Source organism: Pongo pygmaeus, chromosome 16 (assembly GCF_028885625.2).
Source record: "Pongo pygmaeus isolate AG05252 chromosome 16, NHGRI_mPonPyg2-v2.0_pri, whole genome shotgun sequence".
In the NCBI taxonomy this organism is placed as follows: Eukaryota; Metazoa; Chordata; class Mammalia; order Primates; family Hominidae; genus Pongo; species Pongo pygmaeus.
In genome coordinates, this window is record NC_072389.2 from 107,179,169 (window position 1) to 107,201,944 (window position 22,776).

The 22,776-nt window shown below is 49.8% G+C and overlaps 1 protein-coding gene across 3 annotated transcripts in view; it reads right to left on the minus strand.

Moving 5' to 3' along the window:
* The window catches only part of PCSK6 (proprotein convertase subtilisin/kexin type 6), a 190,645-nt gene that overhangs the window by 92,146 nt on the left and 75,723 nt on the right, over nucleotides 1-22,776 (minus strand). For all 3 annotated transcript variants that reach the window (XM_054450431.2, XM_054450429.2, XM_054450430.2), the window contains 3 exons: nucleotides 9,841-10,013; nucleotides 4,669-4,881; nucleotides 931-1,031 (listed from right to left, as the gene is read on the minus strand). In XM_054450431.2, coding sequence (XP_054306406.2) covers nucleotides 931-1,031; nucleotides 4,669-4,881; nucleotides 9,841-10,013 — 487 coding nt within the window. The remainder of the gene's footprint in view (nucleotides 1-930; nucleotides 1,032-4,668; nucleotides 4,882-9,840; nucleotides 10,014-22,776) is intronic.

Consider the following 22,776-nt stretch of genomic DNA (forward strand, 5'->3'; position numbering starts at 1 on the left):
GAGTTCTTCTTGACTGTCAATTTATAAGTGAAAGTTCCTAAAAAGAAGCTAGAGCAACCTAAAGTGTGGTTTTGGTGTGAGGTGCAGAATCAGAGTCAGGCCTTGGACTCTGGCCCAGCCAGCCCCCGTGTCCTACAGTGTCCTACAAAGGGCAGGAGACTTGGGCTTTAAGAAAGGAAGAAACCACTTCACACCCATCAGGATGGCCTAAAAAAAGGAAGGAAATTTTGATACGTTCTACAAATGGGTGAACCTTAAAGACATTATGTTAAGTGAAATAAGCCAGGCACAAAAGGACAAATCCTGTGTGATTCCACTTACGTGAGGCACCTAAAGTAGTGAAATTTGTAGAGACAGAAATAGGGTGGGGGGTCAATGGGGAGTGTTATAGGCTGAACTATGTCCCCTCCAAAATGTATTCATCGAAGTCTTAGGCCCCAGTACCTCAGAATATGATTATATTTGGAGAGAAGGCCTTTAAAAAGGTAATTAACATAAAATGAGATTATTAGGGTGGGCCCTAATCCAATATGACCAGTGTCCTTATAAAAAGAGGACACAGCAGAAGGGGAGAAGTCAGCTTTCTGCAAGCCAAGAAGACACCAACCCTGCTGACACCTTGATCCAGGAATTCCAGGCTCCAGAACTTTGAGAAACTAAATTTCTGTTGTTTGAGCTGCCCGGTCCGTGGGACTCTGTTACAGCAGCCTGAGCTGACTAACCTGGGCAGCTGTTGTTTAATGGGCATAGGGTTTCAGCCTGGGAAGACGACGAAGCTCTGGGGGAGGGATGCTGGTGCAGGGGGCACGACTCAGTGAATGTGCTTAATGCCACTGAGCTGTCCACTTCAATATGGTGAGAATGGCCAATGTTATGTGTATTTTACCACAGTATAAACATTTTTTTAGAAAAAGGTAAGTGGGAACTTACTTTGCTTCTAGAGCCAAGGCGATGATGCCAGCTACCATGGGGGCAGAGACTGAGGTCCCAGTGTGGCCATCGGTACAGCGCTGACGCAGATCCGTGGTGACCTGGGTGAGAGAGAAGCACAGTGAGGCAGTGATGGCAGACAGGCTAATTCACTCTCTGGAGAAGGCAAGGCTACTTCAGGTGCCACTAACTGGCAAGCGTGACCCTGGGTCTCAGGAACAAATAAGGTGTTAGGCAAATGCATCTCAGCAACCGCAGATTTCCACAACATCTGGTGCTCCCGCTAAATCACTTTGCAGGAAGACGGGCGGAGGCAAGGAGGCCAGCTGGGAGCACAGACCGTAAGCTTCGATAATAATAGATCAGCTGGTTCCCTCTCCACTGCAGAAGTGCATGTGGAAAAAATGGTAAAACATGAAACCAAGACGCACCCCACAAGCCCTCCCCACTGGGTCTGCTGGACTTTGTGCCCTGTCACCAATGCCCAAGAGTGCCCATGGCAAAAGCATCAGAGTCTACACTAGTGATCCCTAAGTTCCCCCCCCCGACTTCAGAGCAGCTAGAGGTGCCCAGGTGGCTTGGAGAGAGCTTCTGCCTTTAGCCAGCGGGTCATAAGCTGGGTTCTCCACCAGGATGTCCTCCTGAAGAAGCAGATCAACCTGGCATGTTCTTGACCTCCCAAGGCCTGCTGCGCAGGGAAACAAGGCAGGTACTGCTAGCTGGGGGCTCTGCCTGCCCTCCTCGGAGCACTGGCCCAGGCTGGGTGTGTGATGGATTCTGGACCTCACTACCACTCAGGCTGACGTGTATCTCCCTCTGGACTGAAATGCGAAGCGGGTGCTGGGGGTTCAGCCTGTGTGGGTTCAGGTGTGCTAGGTGGGATTGTGGCCCCCATCATCTTTGTCCTCTGGTGTTATTCCGATGAGCTTTGCAGATGGAGTTAAGGTTGGTAGCCAGCCGACCTTAAAGCAGGAAGATTATCCTGGATTATCTGAGTAGACCCGGTGCCACCACAGGGCCCTTCACCTTGGAAGAGGAAGGCAGCAAGGCTGTCGGAGAGAGGAAGCATTAGAAGGACTGGACCCACCGCTGCTGGCATTGAAGAGGGAGCTGAGGAGTAAGCCAATGAATGTGGGTGGCCTCCAGAGGCTGAGAACGGGCACCAGCTGACAGTCCACAAGGAAACGGGAAACTCAGTCCCAGAACCATAGGGACCTGAGTTTTGCCAACAGCCCGAGTGGGCAAGGAAACAGATTCTCCCAGGAGCCTCCAGAAGGAACCACAGCCCTGCCAGCACCTTGGTCTTAGCCTTGTGAGACTCAAAGCAGAGACTCGGTTGAGGCTCCTGGACTTCCGGCCTATAGGACCATGGGATATCAATTTGTGCTGTTTTAAGCTGCTAAGTTTGTGATAATTTGTTATGGCAGGAATAGGAAAGTCACACCCATCCACCCACCACAGGCCTCCAGTAGCCAATGTGCCTAACCTGTGAGAATCAATTTCACAGTGGGAGCAACCCAGATCCTCTTCCAAACTCAGCACCTTCCTTGCACACGTTTTAGCTGGGCCAACTGTCTAGGGAAGGTGGGGGTCTGGCCTGTGTCACACACAGGAAGATGTGACGGGAATGCCAACAGAGACCAGTTTCCTCCTTGTTCGTTTCAGTGGGGCTGGGGTACCTCAACATGGGGAGGGCAGCTGACGGCATGGGAAAAGGGACAAAAATGTCCCCTCTCTGACCCCAGCATCTTCATATGCAAATGGACACCATGATATAGATTTCAGGGGTTCTCGGCAGATCACAGCCAGGCACCTGAATGTACCTGTGCTTGGTAAATGGTGGCCAGGAGGAGAAACTAGGGGTGGCTGGGCAGGAGGCCATGCTCCCAAGAGCATGTGAGGCTCACAGCTGGTTCTCCAGCTTCAGAGAAGGGGGTTCTGGGGAGCGAGCAGAGGGGCCTACCCTGGGAGGGATGGCTGAACCAAGGTGGACAGCCCCTGCTGAGTCCTAGTGCCACTGGGACACAGCTCGTGCTCAGTGAACGAACACATCCTCCTGTTCTGGTGAGAGATGCTTTCTTTAGGTTTTACTCCTCTATAAAGAGTCACGTCTCACCACGGGACATCCCTCGCTCCAGGTGGACACCTGCTCACATTCCTCAGACTCAGAGGGACAGAGAATGCAGGCGGACAGGGTTGTGATTGCCATCACAGGCCTGCCTGAATGCTGGGACTGTGATATGTCGACTGTCCTGAGCAGCACTCATCTCCCTGGAGGATGTCTAAGAGGACTCAGAACAAAAGCTGGGCTCTGGTAGACCTGAAAATAACACCCCTCATACTGTCAGAGCAGACTTCCTGGGCAGTGACCAAGACAAAGTATTTTTCTCTTTTACCCCTCTCCAAACTATGCCCTTCTTACCCACATATTATTGCTCAGGGAAGATAATTTAAAAAAAAAAAAGGAAGAAAAGCATTTTATAGCCAAGGCACGCACACATGCATGGCATTGGAATCACACGCTGACGTGATTCGTGATGCAAATAAAGCTGCAAGCCCTGCCTCCAGGGTTGAGAGACACCATCCTGCCTGCACACAGTCCATGTTACAAACTGTCCCATAACTTCGCAAATTCGAACTTGCACCCATTCGGCCAGCAAGACTAGGTTGGGTTTTGGCCAAGTGTCTGTCTGATAAGACCCCAGCAAGTCCGTGATCAAATGAGCTGGATTTCTACGTAAACAGGACACCATTCAGCATCTCAGCTGCCCGTCCCAGGGGTGCGTACTCCAGCAGAAAAGGAAAATAACAAATTAATACCTTAGTTAACCAGCCCGAGCCACTACCAGGCTGGCGACAGAACGATGGCAGCTGACCTTTCACTGGTGGGGAGCAAAGCCGAGAACAGGAAGCCTGTATGCTCCCACAGAAAAGTGTAAAAATAAATTTGTGAATAACTTCTAAAGATGTGGCTGAGCAGCCGCAGAAATGAAAAGATGCTAGTGAGCTTTAAAATTTAACCACGTCTGGCCAGCTCCACAGTCCCATTTTTAAAATGTCTACAAGTCAACTTAATGACTGTGCATTTCAATTCTGCATTAATTTGAACTGGAAACCCTCCCTTCCTTTTTTTTTTAAGTAGGAAAGTATGTAGGGAAAGAAAAAGCACAAATTCTACCTGAGTACTAAAACAGTTACCTTTTAAAAGACAAATCATGCTCATGTTCACTTAAGTAAGCGGAACAGACAGAAACCACTGCTCGACTTAAAAGTGTCCAGGAAAAGTGCTTCTGTAGCAACAGAATGCCTACAAGAACTCCTGGATTTCTAGAACGTCTCAGTATAAAACCAAGTCTTTCTCTTACTCTATTGTACACGCTGGAACTGGACGGGTTCATTGGATTCCAAGAGATGTGACCACAGAATTTCAGAGTTAAAACAAGACATCATGAGAAGGAACCTCGTTCTTAAATAATATTTTTAGATCTCTAAAACCAGAGAGGGGTTTAATTGCTATTTCTGTGCAAAGATTAGAAAGCCAGTGTCCGAGGAAGGCTGCCAAGAGACTGGGGTTTACCTCGAGGCTCAAATTGTTCGCCGATGGGTGAGGCTGGGACCCTGGGATCCAGAACAATCTGGCCTCAATCTAACCCATCTTTCTGAGAAAGGGAGAAGAAACTCATTCCCAGAGGGCTGAGGCACTCACTGTAAGCACTCCAACTTGCCAAGAGAACTTACGATTTTTCGCTCATAAAAGGCCCCACTGCTGTAGGTGGTGGCCAGGGTGGACGCACACTCTTCCAGGTACCAGGGCTTGTAGCCATTCTCGGTGGCGCTGCTGACGGAGATGGTGTAGATGCTGTTGGTGTAGCCATCGCATGAGCAGTAGTCCCCCTCTCTCCCGCCATTCCCAGATGCCCAGACGAAAATGGAGCCCAGGCCCTGCCGGCCCTGGAGGGAGAAGAGGAACAAGGCTTAGCCCCACAGCAGAACCTCGTAGGGTGGGTCTCCCCCCAACCTAGAGTCCCATCTCCCAGATGTTCCTTCAAAGGGATAAGAAGGTTGCATTCAGACCATCTGGATGCTGCTGAGAGCATGGTTTTGGGGGCTCTGTTTGGATTTTAATGGTGTGCTTCTGCCTGTGGCAGCAGCCTTAAAATTGCAGAATCACAGGATCATACGAGGGAGAGGGGCCAGAAAGACTCCTGTTCTTCACAGGAAAATCAAGGGTCCCAACACAAGCTGCTCTATTCCACAGCCATGCCTGTCATTTCCATTGCAATGGCCTAGGATCAAAGAGACCTAGCAGTGCTGCAAATAACACTGAGATTACAGATGATGGCGGAATTTACAACTTTAATTTTTCTGGGTTGAAAGAGCTGGTCTGGTGGGGAAAAGAATGATTTTTCTGGAAAACATACTTGCAGAGGTGCCCTTCTTGCAGAGTGAGCTAAATTTGCAAAGAGGGATAGGACCGTGAACTCTGGGTGAAGACAGAACAGGTGAAAAGGGTTATGTCCAGGAAGCTGGTAGCAGCTTGCGGGTGTCCTGTCAGAGCTCCCTGTGGTCTCTGCTGAGGGTAAGTATCAGGGTGGTCTGATTCACATCACTAGCCAAGGCCAGGGCCTCATTTGTGTGTAGGTTTTCTTTCCGTTTTTTTTTTTTTTTTTTTTTTTCAGAACGGGGTCTTGCTACATTACCCAGGCTGGTCTGGAACTCCCGGGCTCAGGTGATCCTCCTGCCTTAGCCTTCAGAGTAGCTGTGCCTACAGAAGTGCACTGCCATGCCCAGCTGTGCACCGGTGTTCATTGTTAAGAACGTACACACGAAAGCAAGTCTTTGAAAGACAGCAGCCAGTCAGGGCAGATTCCTGCAGCTCTGCTCTATCCCATACCCACAGGACGGATGATTTCTGACCACACTGAGAATCATTCCAGCCACAAATACCAGCTAAAGATTAGCGAGTGGAAGACTGAACTGACGGATATAGTCCAGATGGCTGGATGAACTGGTGGTGCACAGCCGGCCCGAGAGCAGGGCCAACGTTCCACCTCCATGGGAAACTGGAGCCACTGGCTGGAAATCATGTCCTTACTGAGGACCCTCCTTCCCAAACAAACAGAGGAAATTTATACTTATGCTCAACAATCAGCCAATTTAAAGATAACTTACACCCCAATTTTGCAATCCCCATAGAGCCAAATCGAAGCCTGCTGCTGACCAAACATGTCACACTCACTTTTGGAGCACAATGAGTGGACCCGCCTGCTCTGTACGCTCACACCACGGGGGTTTGTAAACCAAGGAGACTCCAGCTCCAACTTGAGGCTCCCAAGAAAGCCCACGGGAAAGTTCTTGGAGCTCACACAGCCCCGCTGCTTAAGGCTGCCGCGTCCACTCTGCTTTCTGCATCTGCAAGGTGAACCTGTCGGGGTGGCCAAGAGCTCAACAGAAAGGTCCCTCCCAGAAAAGCTAACCTGAGAGAAAGGCACAAAGAGCTCAGGAAGGTGGTGTGTGTGTGCATGTGATTACCTGCAGGAAGAGATTCAGCTGAAGCCAGTTTAAAGCAACTACAATGCAAATCAAAAGGTATTTAACCCATCAGAGCCTGTCCTTATTCCAGGTGAGAATTAGTCCTAGACACTGCCACTCCTAACTCCCCACCCCACTTGAAATGACTCATAAAATGTTGCCCTTTTGCAAGGTGGAGCATGCAACTTTACTGCTTCAGGAGCAGAGAGAAAGGCCAAAAACAGCTCTCCCCAAACTTGAATGTGCACACCCTGGAGTCACCTGGGAACCTGTTACAATGCAGACTTGTGCCCCAAAGTCCAGGGTGGGCCTCAGAGTATGCATCCCTAATAAGCTCCCAGGGGACGCCAGTGCTGCTGGCTCTGGACCCCACTTTGAATACCAAGAGCCTGAAATGCTCAAGGTTTGCATTTACAGCATGCACCATGCATTTGCTATGAGATCAACCCATCCTCATAGGCACCAACGTGTCAACAACCTGTCCCCTCCTTAGAACGGTTTCTGGGAAGGAGACATGGAAACGAGGCGAGGAAACAGCCAGATCTGAGGAGTGTAGAGATGTTTTAACTGTCTCTGACGATTTTATTTTCACTTCCCAGATCTTCCAGGGGCTTCATGGAAGCCATGGACAGACGCTGCAGGGACATTTCAACCCCAGCCGTGAACTTGCACTTCTTTTCAGTAAACTCCCAACTTCAACCCAATCAAATCGTATTTCGGTGTCTTCCCTGGGGAGGGAGAGTTCATTTCATGAGCTCAGAAGCACCGCGACAGAGGGCCAGCAAACACCGGCCACCTGGACACGGCCAGTGTCTTTAGCCACAGCAATGTCTAATCGTCACTTCTGAATAACCAGGTGTGAGAGGAGCGAGGCCTCCTAAGGACCAACGTTAAACAGATCTTTGTGCCAAGTTACAGCTTCTACAGTCTCCCACCGCCGGACCATATCATCTACCAAAGATAAGGTCAGATTTTACAGAAGACAACTGTAGGTGACAAATAGGGCCACAAGGAGGAAAAACAGATGGGGGAATGTGGTTTGGTTTGAGATCATCAAATTTCTAGGAGGATTTTCAGTGACAGATTGAGACAGTTGCGATTTAAAGTTCTCTGTATGACATATTTTACTTCTAAATGACGAAAAAAAATCAAATGACCTCAGTATTTCGCAAAACTGTGACAAGAATGAGGGGAAACCACATGGTCCCCTCTGCAACTTCCCCACTCCCCTGACAGCTGGATGAAACCAAGACTGCTCAGAATTCAGAATGCAAAGATCCCTCTCTGCAGCTCCAACCTCCCCAAACCTCGCATAGGCTCAGCGAACCAGAGAGCCCGAACGATCACTGTCCGGGTCCCCTCCTGGACAGAGGGTGCCTCATCCTAGGAGCTCAATCTTTGGAAATCATCCCGTAGAAATGACAGACGCTCAGCAGTAACACCATCCAAAGCAATATGTTCTACGCAGGAAACCCGCCCTCCAGCTTACCCACCCTCTCCGAAGCTTAAATTCAGCTTAATTTTTAGGATGTCTTGCTTGTCATCAAGACTGAGATCCAAGCGATCTAGTGGGTTGGAGCTGGGAGCTAAGTAATGGAAGGGTGATTTATGTATTCGGCAGTTCTTGGTGGGCAGCAGCTGACTTGGTCATACCTGAGTCTGCCAGCACTCACTCAGCCCAGCCTTGGGCCTGGCTTGGGTGCTCAGCAGCCTGATTGAAGCCGCCTTGGTATTTTCTTGGGGGAATGGAGATAAAGGAAGCTGTCCAGTGTCCCAAGGATGCCCGCAAGATCCCGTGCTGTGTGCGTGCGTGTGTGTGTCTACACTGCCCCTCTTCCTTAATTTTCCTCCTCACATTGAGCGTCTGGTGAGTACTAAACTCGGAGGGACACGGGGGTAGATACCCCATATTTGGTCATTGGTTTCTCAGGCATTCAAGACCTGAGTGGTTGGGGGGTGGGGGCAGTAGAGGAGGAAGCTTCCGCCTCACACTTCCAGAGTGACACCAAGTCCTTCGGAGGAGGTGCAGGCAGGTGCAGCTGGCAGGAGGCAGAGGATGCAGTGTAGGCCTGACGCCCGGGAAAGGTAAGAAGTGGAGGAAACTCCAGGGTTTCAGCAGGGCAGCAGGGCTGGGGGTCTTCTAAGAGAAAAACGCTCATCCCTATAAGAGGAAATTAATAGATGGTGACCAAACTCAATGCACCCAGGAAAGCCATCAAATGATATTACTTAGAGAAAGGAAATTACGAACACAGTTAAAAACAGATTCCTCCTCTGTGGGGCAGGACCCGGGGGTGGACAGAGAGAGACAGAGAAAGGCTGCAATATAATCTCTTCCTACTGTCCGACTGACTTATTAGCTGTTTAAGAGCCACATTGTAATCACTATGCATGGGTTATAATACGATGAGAACTTTAAAAATATTTTAAATGATATAAATTTAATGGGCTTGAATCCTGCCACCTCCTCCCCATTCTCCCATCCCCCACAGGAGAAGTCAGAGAAGCCTGGACTTCCTGCTGGAACTCCCCGTCCCCACTCCCTACAGCAGTCACTGACCACACATTGTACTTTGGGCTGGGGCCTGTTCGGCCACCCAGGGCCTCCTGGACACTGACCGCAGCTCTGTCTGCCTGCTCCAAGAAGCTGTCCTCACCCAGAAATCTGCCTTGCCACCCTGCTTGTAAGAACTGGCTCATCTGCAGCCACCCCCTCCCCCTTCCTCAGCCTTCCTGACACACAAGGATCCGGAACCAAAGACCACAGAGTGGCTGGCGGGTGGCCTCGCAGGAGCCTGCCAGCCTCCCCTTGGCCCATCAGCAGAGAAGCATCTTTGCCCTGCTTAGCCCCTTGTGAGGTTCTCCTGGAGAAGTTCAAATTGGGCTGGGCTGTGTGCTGGTAGGGGACACCCCAACCACTGTTTCCTGCTGCAGCGGGGCCTGGGTGAGCACATACCCCGTGATGAATGCAGAAAGTTCCACGGCTGGGTGTTTCTAAGGGCAGGCCAAGGTCCCTGCAGAGTCCAAGTAACAGGCCAGGTGAGCTGCCTTGGACCCCTGTCACCCACCTGTGTACCCCCTTCAGCCAGGGATAGGCAAACTCCAAGGCAGAGAGGGTCGTGCTAGCAGTGACCACCTGGCTGTCACTGGAACAGCTGTTCTGGAACAAGGCAAAAACACTTCTGCTCTCGTTGGTCAAGAGCCACTTCTCAGACTCCCCGAGTAACTCCTCCACACTGGCCCTGGCACCTGTCACAGCAGAGTCTTCCCAGTCTTGTTTCAGGGCTGTGGCCAGTGTCACTCTGATATTTAATTGTTAAAAATGTTTACTGTCACCCTTGTCCCAGAGCACTCCCCTGTAGCCCTGGTTACTCACACCTTTTTAATGCCATACTCGAAAGCCTGCTTAGCCAGTCGGCCAGGCCCGTCCACCGTCTTGCCGTCATCGTCCGGCCCCCAGCTGGCACTGTAAATGTCGATGTAGTTGGGTCTGATGCCCAGCGACTTTGCCTCGACCACATCTGTGACGTCGCCGTCCAGCATGCGGATGCCTGAAAGCACAGAGGAGGCTCAGTGTCAGCGCCCAGGCTCCGGGCACACAGCGACGGGAACCCGGGCCCAGGAGGCTCGGACGAGGACACTGCATCACAGAGTCCCTCCCCAGCAGGGGCTGTTCCCAGTCATTCTGCAAAACTGGCTCCTCTTCTCCATGCTGGCTGATGTGAAAGAATTAAAACGACAACTCAGGCCAGGGCAACAAAAGAAACCAAGCTACTTCCCAAAGAGAGGGTTCAGTTTCCCTCAGTGCTCTGATGTCCTGCTGGTATCTAAAAATGCATATTTCTATTTTCTATTTAAAAAAAAAGACATTATTATTATTATTATTATTATTATTTTGAGACAGAGTCTCACTCAGTCACCCAGGCTGGAGGGCAGTGGTGCAATCTCGGCTCACTGCAAGCTCCACCTCCCGGGTTCAAGTGATTCTCCTGCCTCAGCCTCCCGAGTAGCTGGGACTACAGGCACACACCACCATGCCTGGCTAACTTTTATTTTTAATAGAGACAGGGTTTGGCCATGTTGGCCAGGCTGGTCTCGAACTCCTGACCTCAAGTGATCCACCTGCCTCAACCTCCCAAAGTGCTGGGCTTATAGGCGTGAGCCACCACTCCCGGCCAAAATGCACATTTCTATAATGGAACTCCAGAGGCTTTCCAACTCTCCAAGCTGTTGAGAGTTCACATCTGTTTCTCTTTCCTTTATAATTCCACTCCGACGTATAACTTATGATGAACCAAATGATGAGCTTTCAACCTGGAAGACAGAAGCCCGCACCCTAGGTTGTAATGGAGGGGACTGGGGTCTTGGACTTCGCCGGCCAGCTCATCTCCATTTGGGTTTGGGATATATGTTCCCTGGAGGGGTCTTTAGAGGTGGGGAGTCCAGCTTCCTCAAGAGCACCCCAAAAAGAGAGGGGTGAGGGGCTCCCATAAGCCTCTCCCAATGCCTGCCGTCCCAGCCAGGGGCCTCCCTTCTTGCCTCATACTTGGCATTTGCCTTTATTACTGGTTGCCCTCTGCAGCCAGAAAGTCGCCCCAACAACAGTGCCTCCCCCAGAGAAGGCATCTGAGAAAAATCTGGCATGAAACGGGTAAGCAGGGGGTAATGACAGCCATGGACACACTCTTCCTGGACTCTAGTAGATACAGAAAGTTGACTTCTCTGGGACTCAGGGAATCTTGCCACCCGACCCTGGGTCAGCTCTCTTCAAGGCCACTTGACACCCACAGCTCCCCACTCAGAGGCCCCCTGGAGCCCCTCACCCACGGGGCCCAGCTCTGTGTGTGCAATGACCATGCCTTCATCAAGACGAATTCTAAATCTTAGAGCTATTTAAGATGTAATGGAAAAGAGGACTTCTTCTGATTGTAAGAATAGTATATGCTCTTGCCCAAACTTTGGGAAATAGAGAAATAACCAATAATATTTTGGCTATTTTCTTTTCTTTTTTTGCTCTAGAGATGGGGTCTCACTCTGTCACCCAGGCTAGAATGCAGTGACACAGATCATAGCTCACTGCAGCCTCAAACACCTGGGCTCAAGCAATCATCCCACCTCAGCCTCCCAAGTAGCTAGGACCACAGGTGTACACCACTGCACCTGGCTGGTTGTTTTCTTCTAGTCTTTTTCTTTGCCTCCAGCATATACTTTCTTTCTAAATCCTTTTTTCCCCCCCACTGAGCTTTATACAGCGCATTTCCCTGCGCCGTTAAAGACTCTTCCAAGGCTTAGTGGCTGCAGCTCCCTGCCACCACACACACACCTCTGGCCCAGGCAGCCTTCCCTCTGGGGTTCACCTTCTGAAGTAGGGGTTCCCCACCTTACCCATACTAGTCTGCGCCTGTTTGTTCTACATCCCAGAATCTACATCAACACATAGTACATACTCAAAAGCAGCAACTTTAAATATGATTGACTTTAAAAAACAAAATAGTGAGTTTTCCCTGAGGTTAAAAGAGGTGGTGCAGGACTCATGCAGAAAAGCCACAGGAAGGAGACCCTGGAGGTGACACCCTCCCTAGGCGCTCAGGGACAAACACTGTATGTGAGGAGAATACTACTGTCCCATCCATTTATACGATAATCATGGGTGTGCTCTTTTGATGGAAATTGCTGGGCAGAGATCCCTCACACATACATTTCAAATGTTCTTGTCCTATAATCCTTCACCCAGTAGCACATGGATTATAAACAAATAACTAAATGTACTTCTTGACTTGCCAGGGTAAGAAGCTTCTAACCTAAAAGGAATTTGAAGCGATTTTGCTGCAGTAAATTCTTCCATTCCATCCATTCGTTCTACCCAGTTTTGAAGGTTCAGGTTTCCCTAAGGTTTTCCCGTTAACATATGCCCTGAAATTTCCCAGGTGTGAACCAAGACAGAGAATGCAAGAGTCACCACAGACAGTTCTTGGGAGGCCAGGTAGGATAGTTGGTGGTGGGAGAGGGAGGACCACTCTAGGGCTCGGCATGTTGACCTTAACACTTAGGTGGGACACCAAGCTTAACTGGAAACTTCTGCTCCAAAAGCCTGGAACTGTATTCAAAATCAATGTCAGAGAAATTTACACCAAGGCGATAGCAAGGTTGAGGCACAGGAGACATCAGAAGTTCAACAACAGCTTCTGATGAAGTTCTAGACATCAGAAGTGCTAGAGATATTCGGCAGTGCCAGCCACGCGGGCATCGGCAGTGATGGAGGATGGGGCTGAAGTCACGGGAAGAGCCATCTCTTCATAGCTTGAAAGCCTACTATGAGCAGTAGGAATAGATTTAACTTCGGTGTTATCTCTTCTGGCTCCACCTATCTCCCTTCCTCTCTTTCCTACCTCAGCCACCTGACTGCAGGATGGCCCAGGGTAGCCACCAGTGTCCAGGCACTGAGATGGCACGAGGCAAGTGGACTTAGATGCCTCGACGCCTGCTCCCAAGAGGAGGTCCACAGAGTGGAGTTGTCACTCACAGTGAGCCTCGGAGCCTGCAGGAGGGACATGGGGCATGCCACGGGCGAAGACCTTGCCTTCACCATCAACTGTGACCAGGTAGTGACTCTGAAGTTCTCCCGTCTCGCTAAGCCTCAGTCTTCTGCACACTGCAATGATGACAGTTATCATATGTAGAGGGATGTCAAACAAATGAAATCGGATGATCCGTGTAAAGGGTCTGGGACACAGTAAGCATTCAACGTGTGTGTTTGCTGCTAGTTTGACCCCACCGAGCCTCAGTTTTCCCATCTGTAAAAATGGAGGTAGTTAACAATAACTGATTGGTTTTTCTTTTTGTTTTCTAAAAACACGACTTGATAAGCACAAAAGATTGTATGTCACATACACGTTAGTTATAAAGCCTACTAAAAAAACGGATACCCGTGAACCCTCCAGCCCAATGCAAGAGCAAGAATGTGACCCACTGGGGGCCTCTACTTCTGTGTCCTCCCTGTCACCCCCAGCTTCTCAGAGGAAAATGATCAGAATTTTTGGATTATTCATGCCATTGCCTTTATTTATTTATTTATTTATTTATTTATTTTATTTATTTATTTATTTTGAGACGGCGTCTCGCTCTGTTGCCCAGGTTGGAGGACAGTGGCGCCATTTTGGCTCACTGCAAACTCCGCCTCCCGGGTTCAAGTGATTCTCCTGCCTCAGCCAACCAAGTAGCTGGGATTACAGGTGCCCGCCACCACACACAGCTAATTTTTGTGTTTTTTAGTAGAAACTGGGTTTCACCATGTTGGCTAGGCTGGTCTTGAACTCCTGACTTCAGGTGCTCCGCCCACCTCGCAGGGCCATTGCTTTTTAAATACTACTAGTTTAATACAATTGTATATATGCTTAAGTGATACATTGTTTAATTTTGCTTGTACTGAGAATTAATCCTTTGTTGGCAATACAGGTTATAAAAATCTTCTCCCAGTGTATGCCTGGTCTTCTCACTGTGTTTATGGTATCTCTTGACAAACAGAGGTTCTTAATTTTAATAGAGCAAGAGCTCACCTCCTTGTGAAGATCAAAGGAGTCATAACGGGGCCAACCTTCTCTGGGTTTGCTGGCATCTATTGTAAGGTTCCCTTCCCGCTTTTATAGGCAGGGCAGAGCCACCTCTAGGCCCAGCTCACATGGGCTGTGGCATCAGCTCACTGTACTTCGTCCTTTCTGGGTGGACATGAAGTGGGGTCTTTCCCAAATCTGTGGTCCATGTGCCTGGCATCCCATCTCCATCGCTATGTCAGGGACTCTGGGCCCAAGTGTCCAGCTCTCTCAGCCGGGAACCTCCAAGAGAAGGGCCAGGGCCAGGCCCAGTGCAAGAGGCTGGCAAGGGCGTGGCCCCTGGCAAGATACAGAGCAGCTCACAGTAGGGGAAGAGAGTGGGGTCAGAGAGTCCTGGGGTGGAATCTTGCTTCTGCATGACCTTGGGCCATGGTCTCAACCTCTCTAAATCATGTTTCCTACAATATTTATCTACCGGGGCAGTTAAGAAGATTAATGAAAAGCTAAGTCGAGGCCCTGGAACTGCTGGATAAACGGCAGCAGGGTTCTTTTTGCCCTTACTTTTGGCCATGGACTCTCCAGGGCAGGAGACCTCACTGGCCACCTAGGGGGTCAAGACCAATTCTGATGCTCTAATGGTGAAGCTGATCCTATTCTAGGATTCTCTCTACAAGTTATAGGTGTTGAAATGCCTATTTTTGAACAAGAAGAACGGGATGCCAGAAGACATCCAAAAATACATAAAAACATATGACCAGAATGATTTCCCAACACCTCTCACCATGCTTTTCATCTTGGAAGAAGACTGACTGATGTGTGGGAAAGCAAGCATCACGCGCTTAGATTTTAATGAAGCATCTATTTTCCCCAACACTGACAAGTTGCCAACAAAGAAAAGGTAAATATTTTCAGTAGAAGCCTGCTGTTCCAACACGAGCTTTAAATGTGAATGGCTCTCTGGAAATGCCAAGCAGAAGAAAAACAGTAATGATTTCTCTAATGAGAAAAGAAAGGCCCATTTACTATAAAATGTCAGGTATAAATTTGATTTGGGCAAATCGTTTTGATGGCACTGATGGCAATGAACTCCCCGTCGTAGGCTTGCTAACGGACTGCTTTTGGGCATGCTGCATTCAGAGCACAGCGTAGCACAATGAACCCGCCTGCCCGGTCCGCTCGAAGGACGAGTCTGTGGGTGTGAGGCGGGAGGAGTGTTGAGTGGAAGGAAGACGGTTGCTTTGGAGAACCTGGTGCCTTTGTGTTTGAGGGAAGAACTCGGGGTGCTATGGGAACCAATCCCCCCACTGACAATTCCAGCTGCCCACAGAAGCTCCATCCAGGAAAGAATCACACCAGTCTGCCTTGCTTTAAATAATACATGCATTCCTATAAAATCTCCTAAACCCAATAATATTTTAAATGCCCCGGGAAAACTTGCTGAAATGAATGATTTTACAAGTCACTTAGTAAAGCTAAAAAAAAAAAAAAAAAAAGCCACTTTTTTTCCATAGTGACCTGTCTTTCCTCCCTTTCCCCTGCTTCTAATTTTTTTTTTTTTTTCAAGACAGAGTCTCCCTCTGTCGCTCAGGCTGGAGTGTAGTGGCGCAATCTCAGCTCACTGCAACCTTGCCTCCCAGGTTTGAGCGATTCTCCTGCCTCAGCCACTGGAGTAGCTGGGATTACAGGCACACACACCACCACGCCCAGCTAATTTTTATATTTTTAGTAGAGATGGGGCTTCGCCATGTTGGCCAGGCTGGTCTCAAACTCCTGACCTCAAATGATCTGCCCACCTCGGCCTCTCAAAGTGCTGGGATTACAGGCATGAACCACCGTACCCGGCCCCCCGCTTCTAATTTATATCTCGACTTTCCAAATAGCAGGTTTGTATAAGGCAAGGTGAACCTATCAACATGCAGCCGGCCCCAGTCAGCACGAGACACAGCATTTCCCCTGAAAACTTTCTAGGAAGCTCAACATTAACAGCAATGGGAAGAACACACCTACACGCCCACACACACACACACGCACGCACACACACATCAATACTAGTCAGCCCTCCCGCCCGGGGGGTTAACGGCTGGAGGAAGGCAGGCAGCGGGACATGCTGGGCCCACTTTTGTTTATTGAGAAGTAATGTATTTTGCCTTCAGCAAATGAATGGCAACGCAGAAGCAATGAACAGGAGCAAATAAAATTAGACTGTCGCTTCCTGAGTGTGACAAATAGGCCTCCCCAACACATTTTGCTCATTAGCCCTGGGTTTATTTTAGTAAGTCCACAGAGAATTATGTTTTGTTTTTGTTTTGTTTTTTTCAGTAAAACTATAGCACATTCTGTTCTATGAGCAGCCATTCCCGGCCAAGCAAGGTTTCAACAGTTACTGAGAAATGCTACAATCCTAAAAGGTTTCCGTCAACCCTCATTATCACCTAAGACAATAGACACGGCTCTCAAATTGCTAACTATGCCCCCACAGGACAGCCTTGTTCTAGGAACTCCAGGGAGCTGTGGTCTGCCGAGCTGTCAAGGCAGATCTACGTTCGCCATTGTGACATTAAGTCTGTGGGGATGCGCGGGGGATCACCAAGCCAAATCTCTTCCTGCTTCCTGTTCTGTTCCTGATGCCCTCATGGAGCCACTCCACCTCCTTCTAGAGAGGAAACACAGCTGTAGCCAGCGACACTCCTTATGGGCGTGTCCTGCACGAAGCCCTGGATCCAGGAGACGAGGTCTGTGCCAGGTCGGGTCCTGTGATAACTGAGACTGGGCCCCGAGTCTGTGGTCCATGTGTCTGGCGTCCCATCTCCACAGCTGTGTCATGGACACAGGTGCCCAGCTCTCTCAGCCAGCAAGGGTATGGCCCCTGGCAAGATACAGAGCAGCTCATGGTAGGGGGAAGAGAGCTGAGGTCAGAGAGTCCTGGAGTGGAAGATCGGCTCTGCACGACCTTGGGCCATAGTCTCAGCCTCTCTAAATCATGTTTTCTACAATATTTATCTGCCGAGGCAGTCGAGAAGATTAATGAAAAGCTAAGAAGTTGAGGCCCTGGCACTGCGTCTGGGATAACTTTGGTATTATCCATCTTCTCTTCTGGCTCCATCTACTTTCCTTCCTCTTGTATTTTCAGTATCTGATGCTTTGACATCTGGGGCTTGCTGACCCTGGAGAGACTGTTCCTTCAGGGGCTACCCAGGGTCTCGGGATAGTAAACTACCCATCAGGTGTGTGCTTTTCACATGCAAGCCAACCAATCCAGAGTCTACACCCCAGCCACCTCCATCACGGGCTCTCACACACCACTATTCCCCTAACCTAACCACCCAAGGCCAGGTGTCAGGCGGCTAGGGACAGCTCCTATTCCCCTGAGTCTGCTGAAATTATTCAAACTAGCTGATTCTGAACTTGCCTTCTCTGCCTCACCCACTCCTTCCCACAGAAACCACCACAAGGCCTCTGGCCCGTGTTTTCCCCTCTGTCCTGCCTCCTGATGGACCCCGGTGCTTCCCCGTGTGGCCCCGCGTGCGGTGCTGGGACGCATCCTCTTGGGAACTGTAACAAACCACCCTTTTGATGCACGGCAGCGGTCTCCTCATCTGCTGGCCTTGCCAAACCTAAATGATACCGAAAATGATTGTGCATATTTAAACAGGTCTGTCTTTGATAATCGGGTCCTGTTGATTCTTCAAAGAACAATATAAAACTGGAAAAGCCTTAGCCATGGTCTAGAGGTTTGACATCTAGGCTGACCCTTTCACGGTCTCCCCACTAGGGAAGGAGGGCTGGAGAACAGAAGTGCATGGCCAGTGAGAGCCGGCAGCTTGGGACGCAGGACAGGACAGCAGGCTTCTGAGCCAGACGGGGCACCCGTACATCTGCACCACACTTGAGGACAGCAAGGAACCCTAGAGGAGGCGCACGTGCCAAGAAAGCAAACCCATGTCCTGAATGGACCTCTGAAGGGGACACGGACGGTGAAAAGGAGACGTTCATGCTGCCATGAACAAAGGCCACCCGGGACCTTGTTTCTAAGACTCAGCATGCTCTCTTCCTGCCTCTCTGCTTCTTTCTTATGTACACCCAGGAAGAAAGCCCCTCAGCAGCCATCTCGGGAACCCAGATCTATGCAGCCCACAGCATTCAAGAGCCAGCCTCACCCATCCTCTGCGGGTGTCTGTCTGCAGCAGGGCGGCCTGGGGCCTCACCCATCCTCTGCGGGTGTCTGTCTGCAGCAGGGCGGCCTGGGGCCTCACCCATCCTCTGCGGGTGTCTGCAGCAGGGCGGCCTGGGGCCTCACCCATCCTCTGCGGGTGTCTGTCTGCAGCAGGGCGGCCTGGGGCCTCACCCATCCTCTGCGGGTGTCTGTCTGCAGCAGGGCGGCCTGGGGCCTCACCCATCCTCTGCGGGTGCCTGCAGCAGGGCAACCTGGGGCCTCACCCATCCTCTGCGGGTGTCTGTCTGCAGCAGGGCGGCCTGGGGCCTCACCCATCCTCTGCGGGTGTCTGTCTGCAGCAGGGCGGCCTGGGGAGGGCATGGCCACTAGGGAGACACAGGGCAGAAGGGGCTATGCCAGTTCTTGCGCATCTCCTTCCTATGGCCCTGCTTAGCCTGGCGATGCTCAGATCTGGCAGGCAGGGGCCTTGGATGTGTTGGGGGGAGCTGAGGGAGGAGGAAGTAGGGAACCCCGCTCCCTGACAGCACCAGCTCCTAACATTCACCAAATCCCCCCAAGCCCCCCAGTGCATTTAAAAGCCTCTTGCAGTTGAAAATGCACTAGGAACCTTTGAAGATTAATCTACAGCTTAAACTGTTCTCTTAAAATGCTCACAGGCCTAAACTGCTTAATGGAAACACTAATGAGACTGAATTCTGTGACTCAGAATTAACATAATTAACCAATTTATGGGCATGGATTAATTTAGCTGTTATGTACTTAACATTTTCGTGTTTATGAAAGGAAAAACATGATTCAGTTCCCCAACCAAAATACGGAGCAAAAACGCCAACAGGAATCTGGTCACTGCTGTTTACTTTTCCTTCCCAGAAACAGGGTAAACACAGTCTGAAAAGATGCACCTAAGTCCAGGGGCCTGAGCAGGGGAGCTTTTCTGTTTGTCAGGTGGGAGGGCTCCCCGCGGTCTCCAGCCGCCCTGCTCCCTTGCTGCAGGCCCCAAATGCAGCCTACTCCAGACCAGCCTCAGGGATGCTGCCCTGTGGGCTGGCGATGCTTCTCAAAAGCAGGGAGGCCGGGCGCGGTGGCTCATGCCTGTAATCCCAGCACTTTGGGAGGCCGAGGCGGGCGGATCACGAGGTCAGGAGATTGAGACCATCCTGGCTAACACAGTGAAACGCTGTCTCTGCTAAAAATGCAAAAAATTAGCTGGGCGTGGTGGCGGGCGCCTGTAGTCCCAGCTACTCGGGAGGCTGAGGCAGGAGAATGGCATGAACCCGGGAGGCGGAGCTTGCAGTGAGCCGAGCTGGTGCCACTGCACTCCAGCCTGGGCAGCAGAGCAAGACTCCATCTTATAAAAAAATGCAGGGAAACTGTACCATAATGCAGTGTCCCTCATGACACCCCTCCTGCCTTAGGAAAGTGTCTGAATCTGGTTAAGTATCAGCACACGTGAGGAACTTGCTAAAGGGTAGAAGCCTGGTAAAGTTAAAGGGGCGAGGGCTCCACTCACCTGCCCTGCTTACTGCAAGCTTCCCTGAGAGAGCAGGTTCCGCTCCGGCCAAGCCAGCACACCTGGCTCCCCAGCAAGCTTTTCTCAAAGGATGATGCATGGGGCAGGAAGCCAGGAGGACCTGGTGCAGTGGATGGGCTCACATCCTCAGCCTGTATTCTGGGCTTCACACTTTTTTGTTTGTTTTTTTGAGTTAGAGTCTTGCTCTGTTGCCCAGGCTGGACTGCAGTGCCACAATCGTGGCTCACTGCAGCTTCAAACATCTAGGCTTAAGAGATCTTCCTGCCTCAGCCTCCTGAGTGGCTGGGATTACAGGCAGGAGCCACCATGGCTAATTTTTAAATTTTTTGTAGACACAGGGACTCACTATGTTGTTGAGGCTGGTTTCAAACTCCTGGCCTCAAGTGATCCTCCTGCCTTGGCCTCCCAAAGTGCAGGGATTTTGTGTGAGCCACTGTGCTTGGCCAGGGCCTTTACAATTCTGCAGGCCCCAGCAGGAAGGGCTTGCCATGCAGCTCAGCCTGCACTCACCTTGGAGGTGAGCTGATGGCAGTGGAGGCAGCCAAGTTTGAAAGCCCCCCACCACCAATGCCACCCTGAAGCAGATGGGCTGGGAGGGAAGGAACATGAGAGAGAGAGAAGGAGAACTATGTGCCAGGCCAAAATTAAAAAGACAAAAAGGTGAACAGAGCAAGAGAGCAAAGAAAGGATGAATGAGAAGAGGGGCTAGGAAACGCCTGCTGCCCTGTCTCGCTCCCTCCTGTGCTGTCCCATTAATACCTTTTTAGGCCAGGAGGAAGAGGTGAGGTCAAATATGCTTGGAAGGAATCAGAATTCAGTCAAGAAGAATACAGTCATACACTGTGAAGGCTTCCCCTTCTGCTTCTGTTTCTGGCCACTGGGCTTGGTGGCAGCTGTTCTCATCTGGTCACCGCTATGTCCTAGCATCAGAAGGCTACGATTGCAAAGGTGGAATCCAGGCTTCAGGGCAGCAACAGGCCTGAGCTCAAGCCTCTGTGCTGCCTCTTGGCAGCTGTGTGAACCCAGACGTGGCAATTCATCTCTCTGTTAGTCTCCCCTGGTGGGAAATGGCCATGATCATGTCCAACGCACAGAGGCACACTAAGAACTGGATGCAAAGATGACTACAAGTGCTTGGCAACCAACAGCAATCGGCAAGAGGTGTCGCCATCTGCACCACAGTGAAAAGACTCAGGAGACCCGACCCAGGAGGAAGACTGAGCACGCAGCCTACCTCTCCCCAGGGCCTGGATCCCTAGGAATAAAACTTAAAACAAACAAATCTGAAGCAGCCCTGGGAAACAAGATCAGCACAGACGAGCTGTCTTGAGGCAGTGAGGAAAGACGGGAAGCGGAAGGCATCAGGTAGCAGCAGGAGGCGGTGTCCTGGCGCGAGGACTTCTGAGTGGGGAACGATTCCAGAGCTGAGGAAGGTGCCAGGCTGGGTGTGCAACGACAGGAGGAACCCCAAACAGGCCTTGGAGTAAGGAGCTAGGGTGGCAGGTCTCAGCCTCCAGGCTGAGTGGGGACAGCAGCAGAGTCATCTTGAGGCTGGTGCAGTGAGACAGGGTCCTGAGGCCAGAGCACCAGGATGATACCCTGGGAGCGGGGAGTCCGCCTAGCACCCTCTCAGAAGAAATGCTATCCAGCAACAGCTCCCTCCACTCCACATCACAGAAAGACCCCTGCCGTCAGACCAGACAACCACCCACAGCCACATGGGGATCTGTGAGCTCATGCAGGGGTGGACGACCAAGAAGCAGCCCATGTTTGAGGAAAACCCATCCCAAGAAAGAGGGGCACCCAATTAAAAAGCAACATGAACAAAACCAGAGGGACCCGAGGAGACAGGGCCAATAGAACAAATGGAAAAAACCACACACAATATGCAGGCCAAATGCCACGGCAAAGAACCGTGGCACCACCCCCACCTATGGCAGCACAGCCTGAGTGGCGAGCCTAGACCTCCACCCACGCGAGGACGAAATGAGATGCCCGACCCCGCTGCTGGGGCATGTCAGGAAACAGCAGGTAGGAAGCAGGGCTTTTACCTCCAGCAACCTCAAAAGGGGCCCACTTGCATGGTGCCAGCAGATACCATGCCATGAGAAACTAAATACAGAGAAAAAAGAATAGAGAAGTTAAAATGGCAGACTTAACCCCTAATGTATCAATAATTACATTAAATATTAACTATCTAAATATAGTAATTAAAAGAGATTGGCAAGTGAATCTAAAAACATGGCCCACGTTTGACAGCAGACCAGGGGGCTATAGTTAGCAACAATATATTAAATATTTCGACGTAGAAGAGAGGACTTGAAATGTTACCAACACACAGACATGATAAATACCCAAGATGACGGATACCCCAAATACCTTGACTTGATCATTCTGCATTCTATGCATGTAGATGTACCTCATAAATATGTAAAATGTTGTTTATCAATAAAAGAAAAAAGAGGCAATTTCTACTATATTGTACTCTTTAAATTAATAAAATTTTTATAAAAGAAAAATAAATAAATAAAAACATGGCCCAAATATATGCTATCTACAGGAGACTCAATTCAAATAACAATATAGGCAAGTTGAAAGTAAAAGGATGGAAAAATATATACTGTACCACCATTAATCAAAGGAAAGCAGAAGTAGCTATATTAATATCAGATAAAGTAGACTTCAGAGCAAAAAAATTCACCTGAGACAAAGAGACGCCCCTTGTCAGCAACACTGAATACCAAAGACCATGGGGTAATACTTTTTAAATTATGAGTGAAAATTATCTTGAACTTAAAGTCAAAACCTAGCCAAATTTGTAGCGAGAAAATAATGACATTTTTAGACTTCAAGGACTCAGAAAATTTACTATCTATATAACCATTCATACCTATAGCAAGCACTCAAAATATCTTTTAAGAGAATGAATAATTTAATAGATGAGAAAATCTAGTAAAATAAAAAATTCACATAACAAAAAGATGTCAGAAAAAAGAAACAATGGTGACCAAAGAAATTAGTTAGACTTTATACTTAAGCTCACACAATTGTTGATGCAT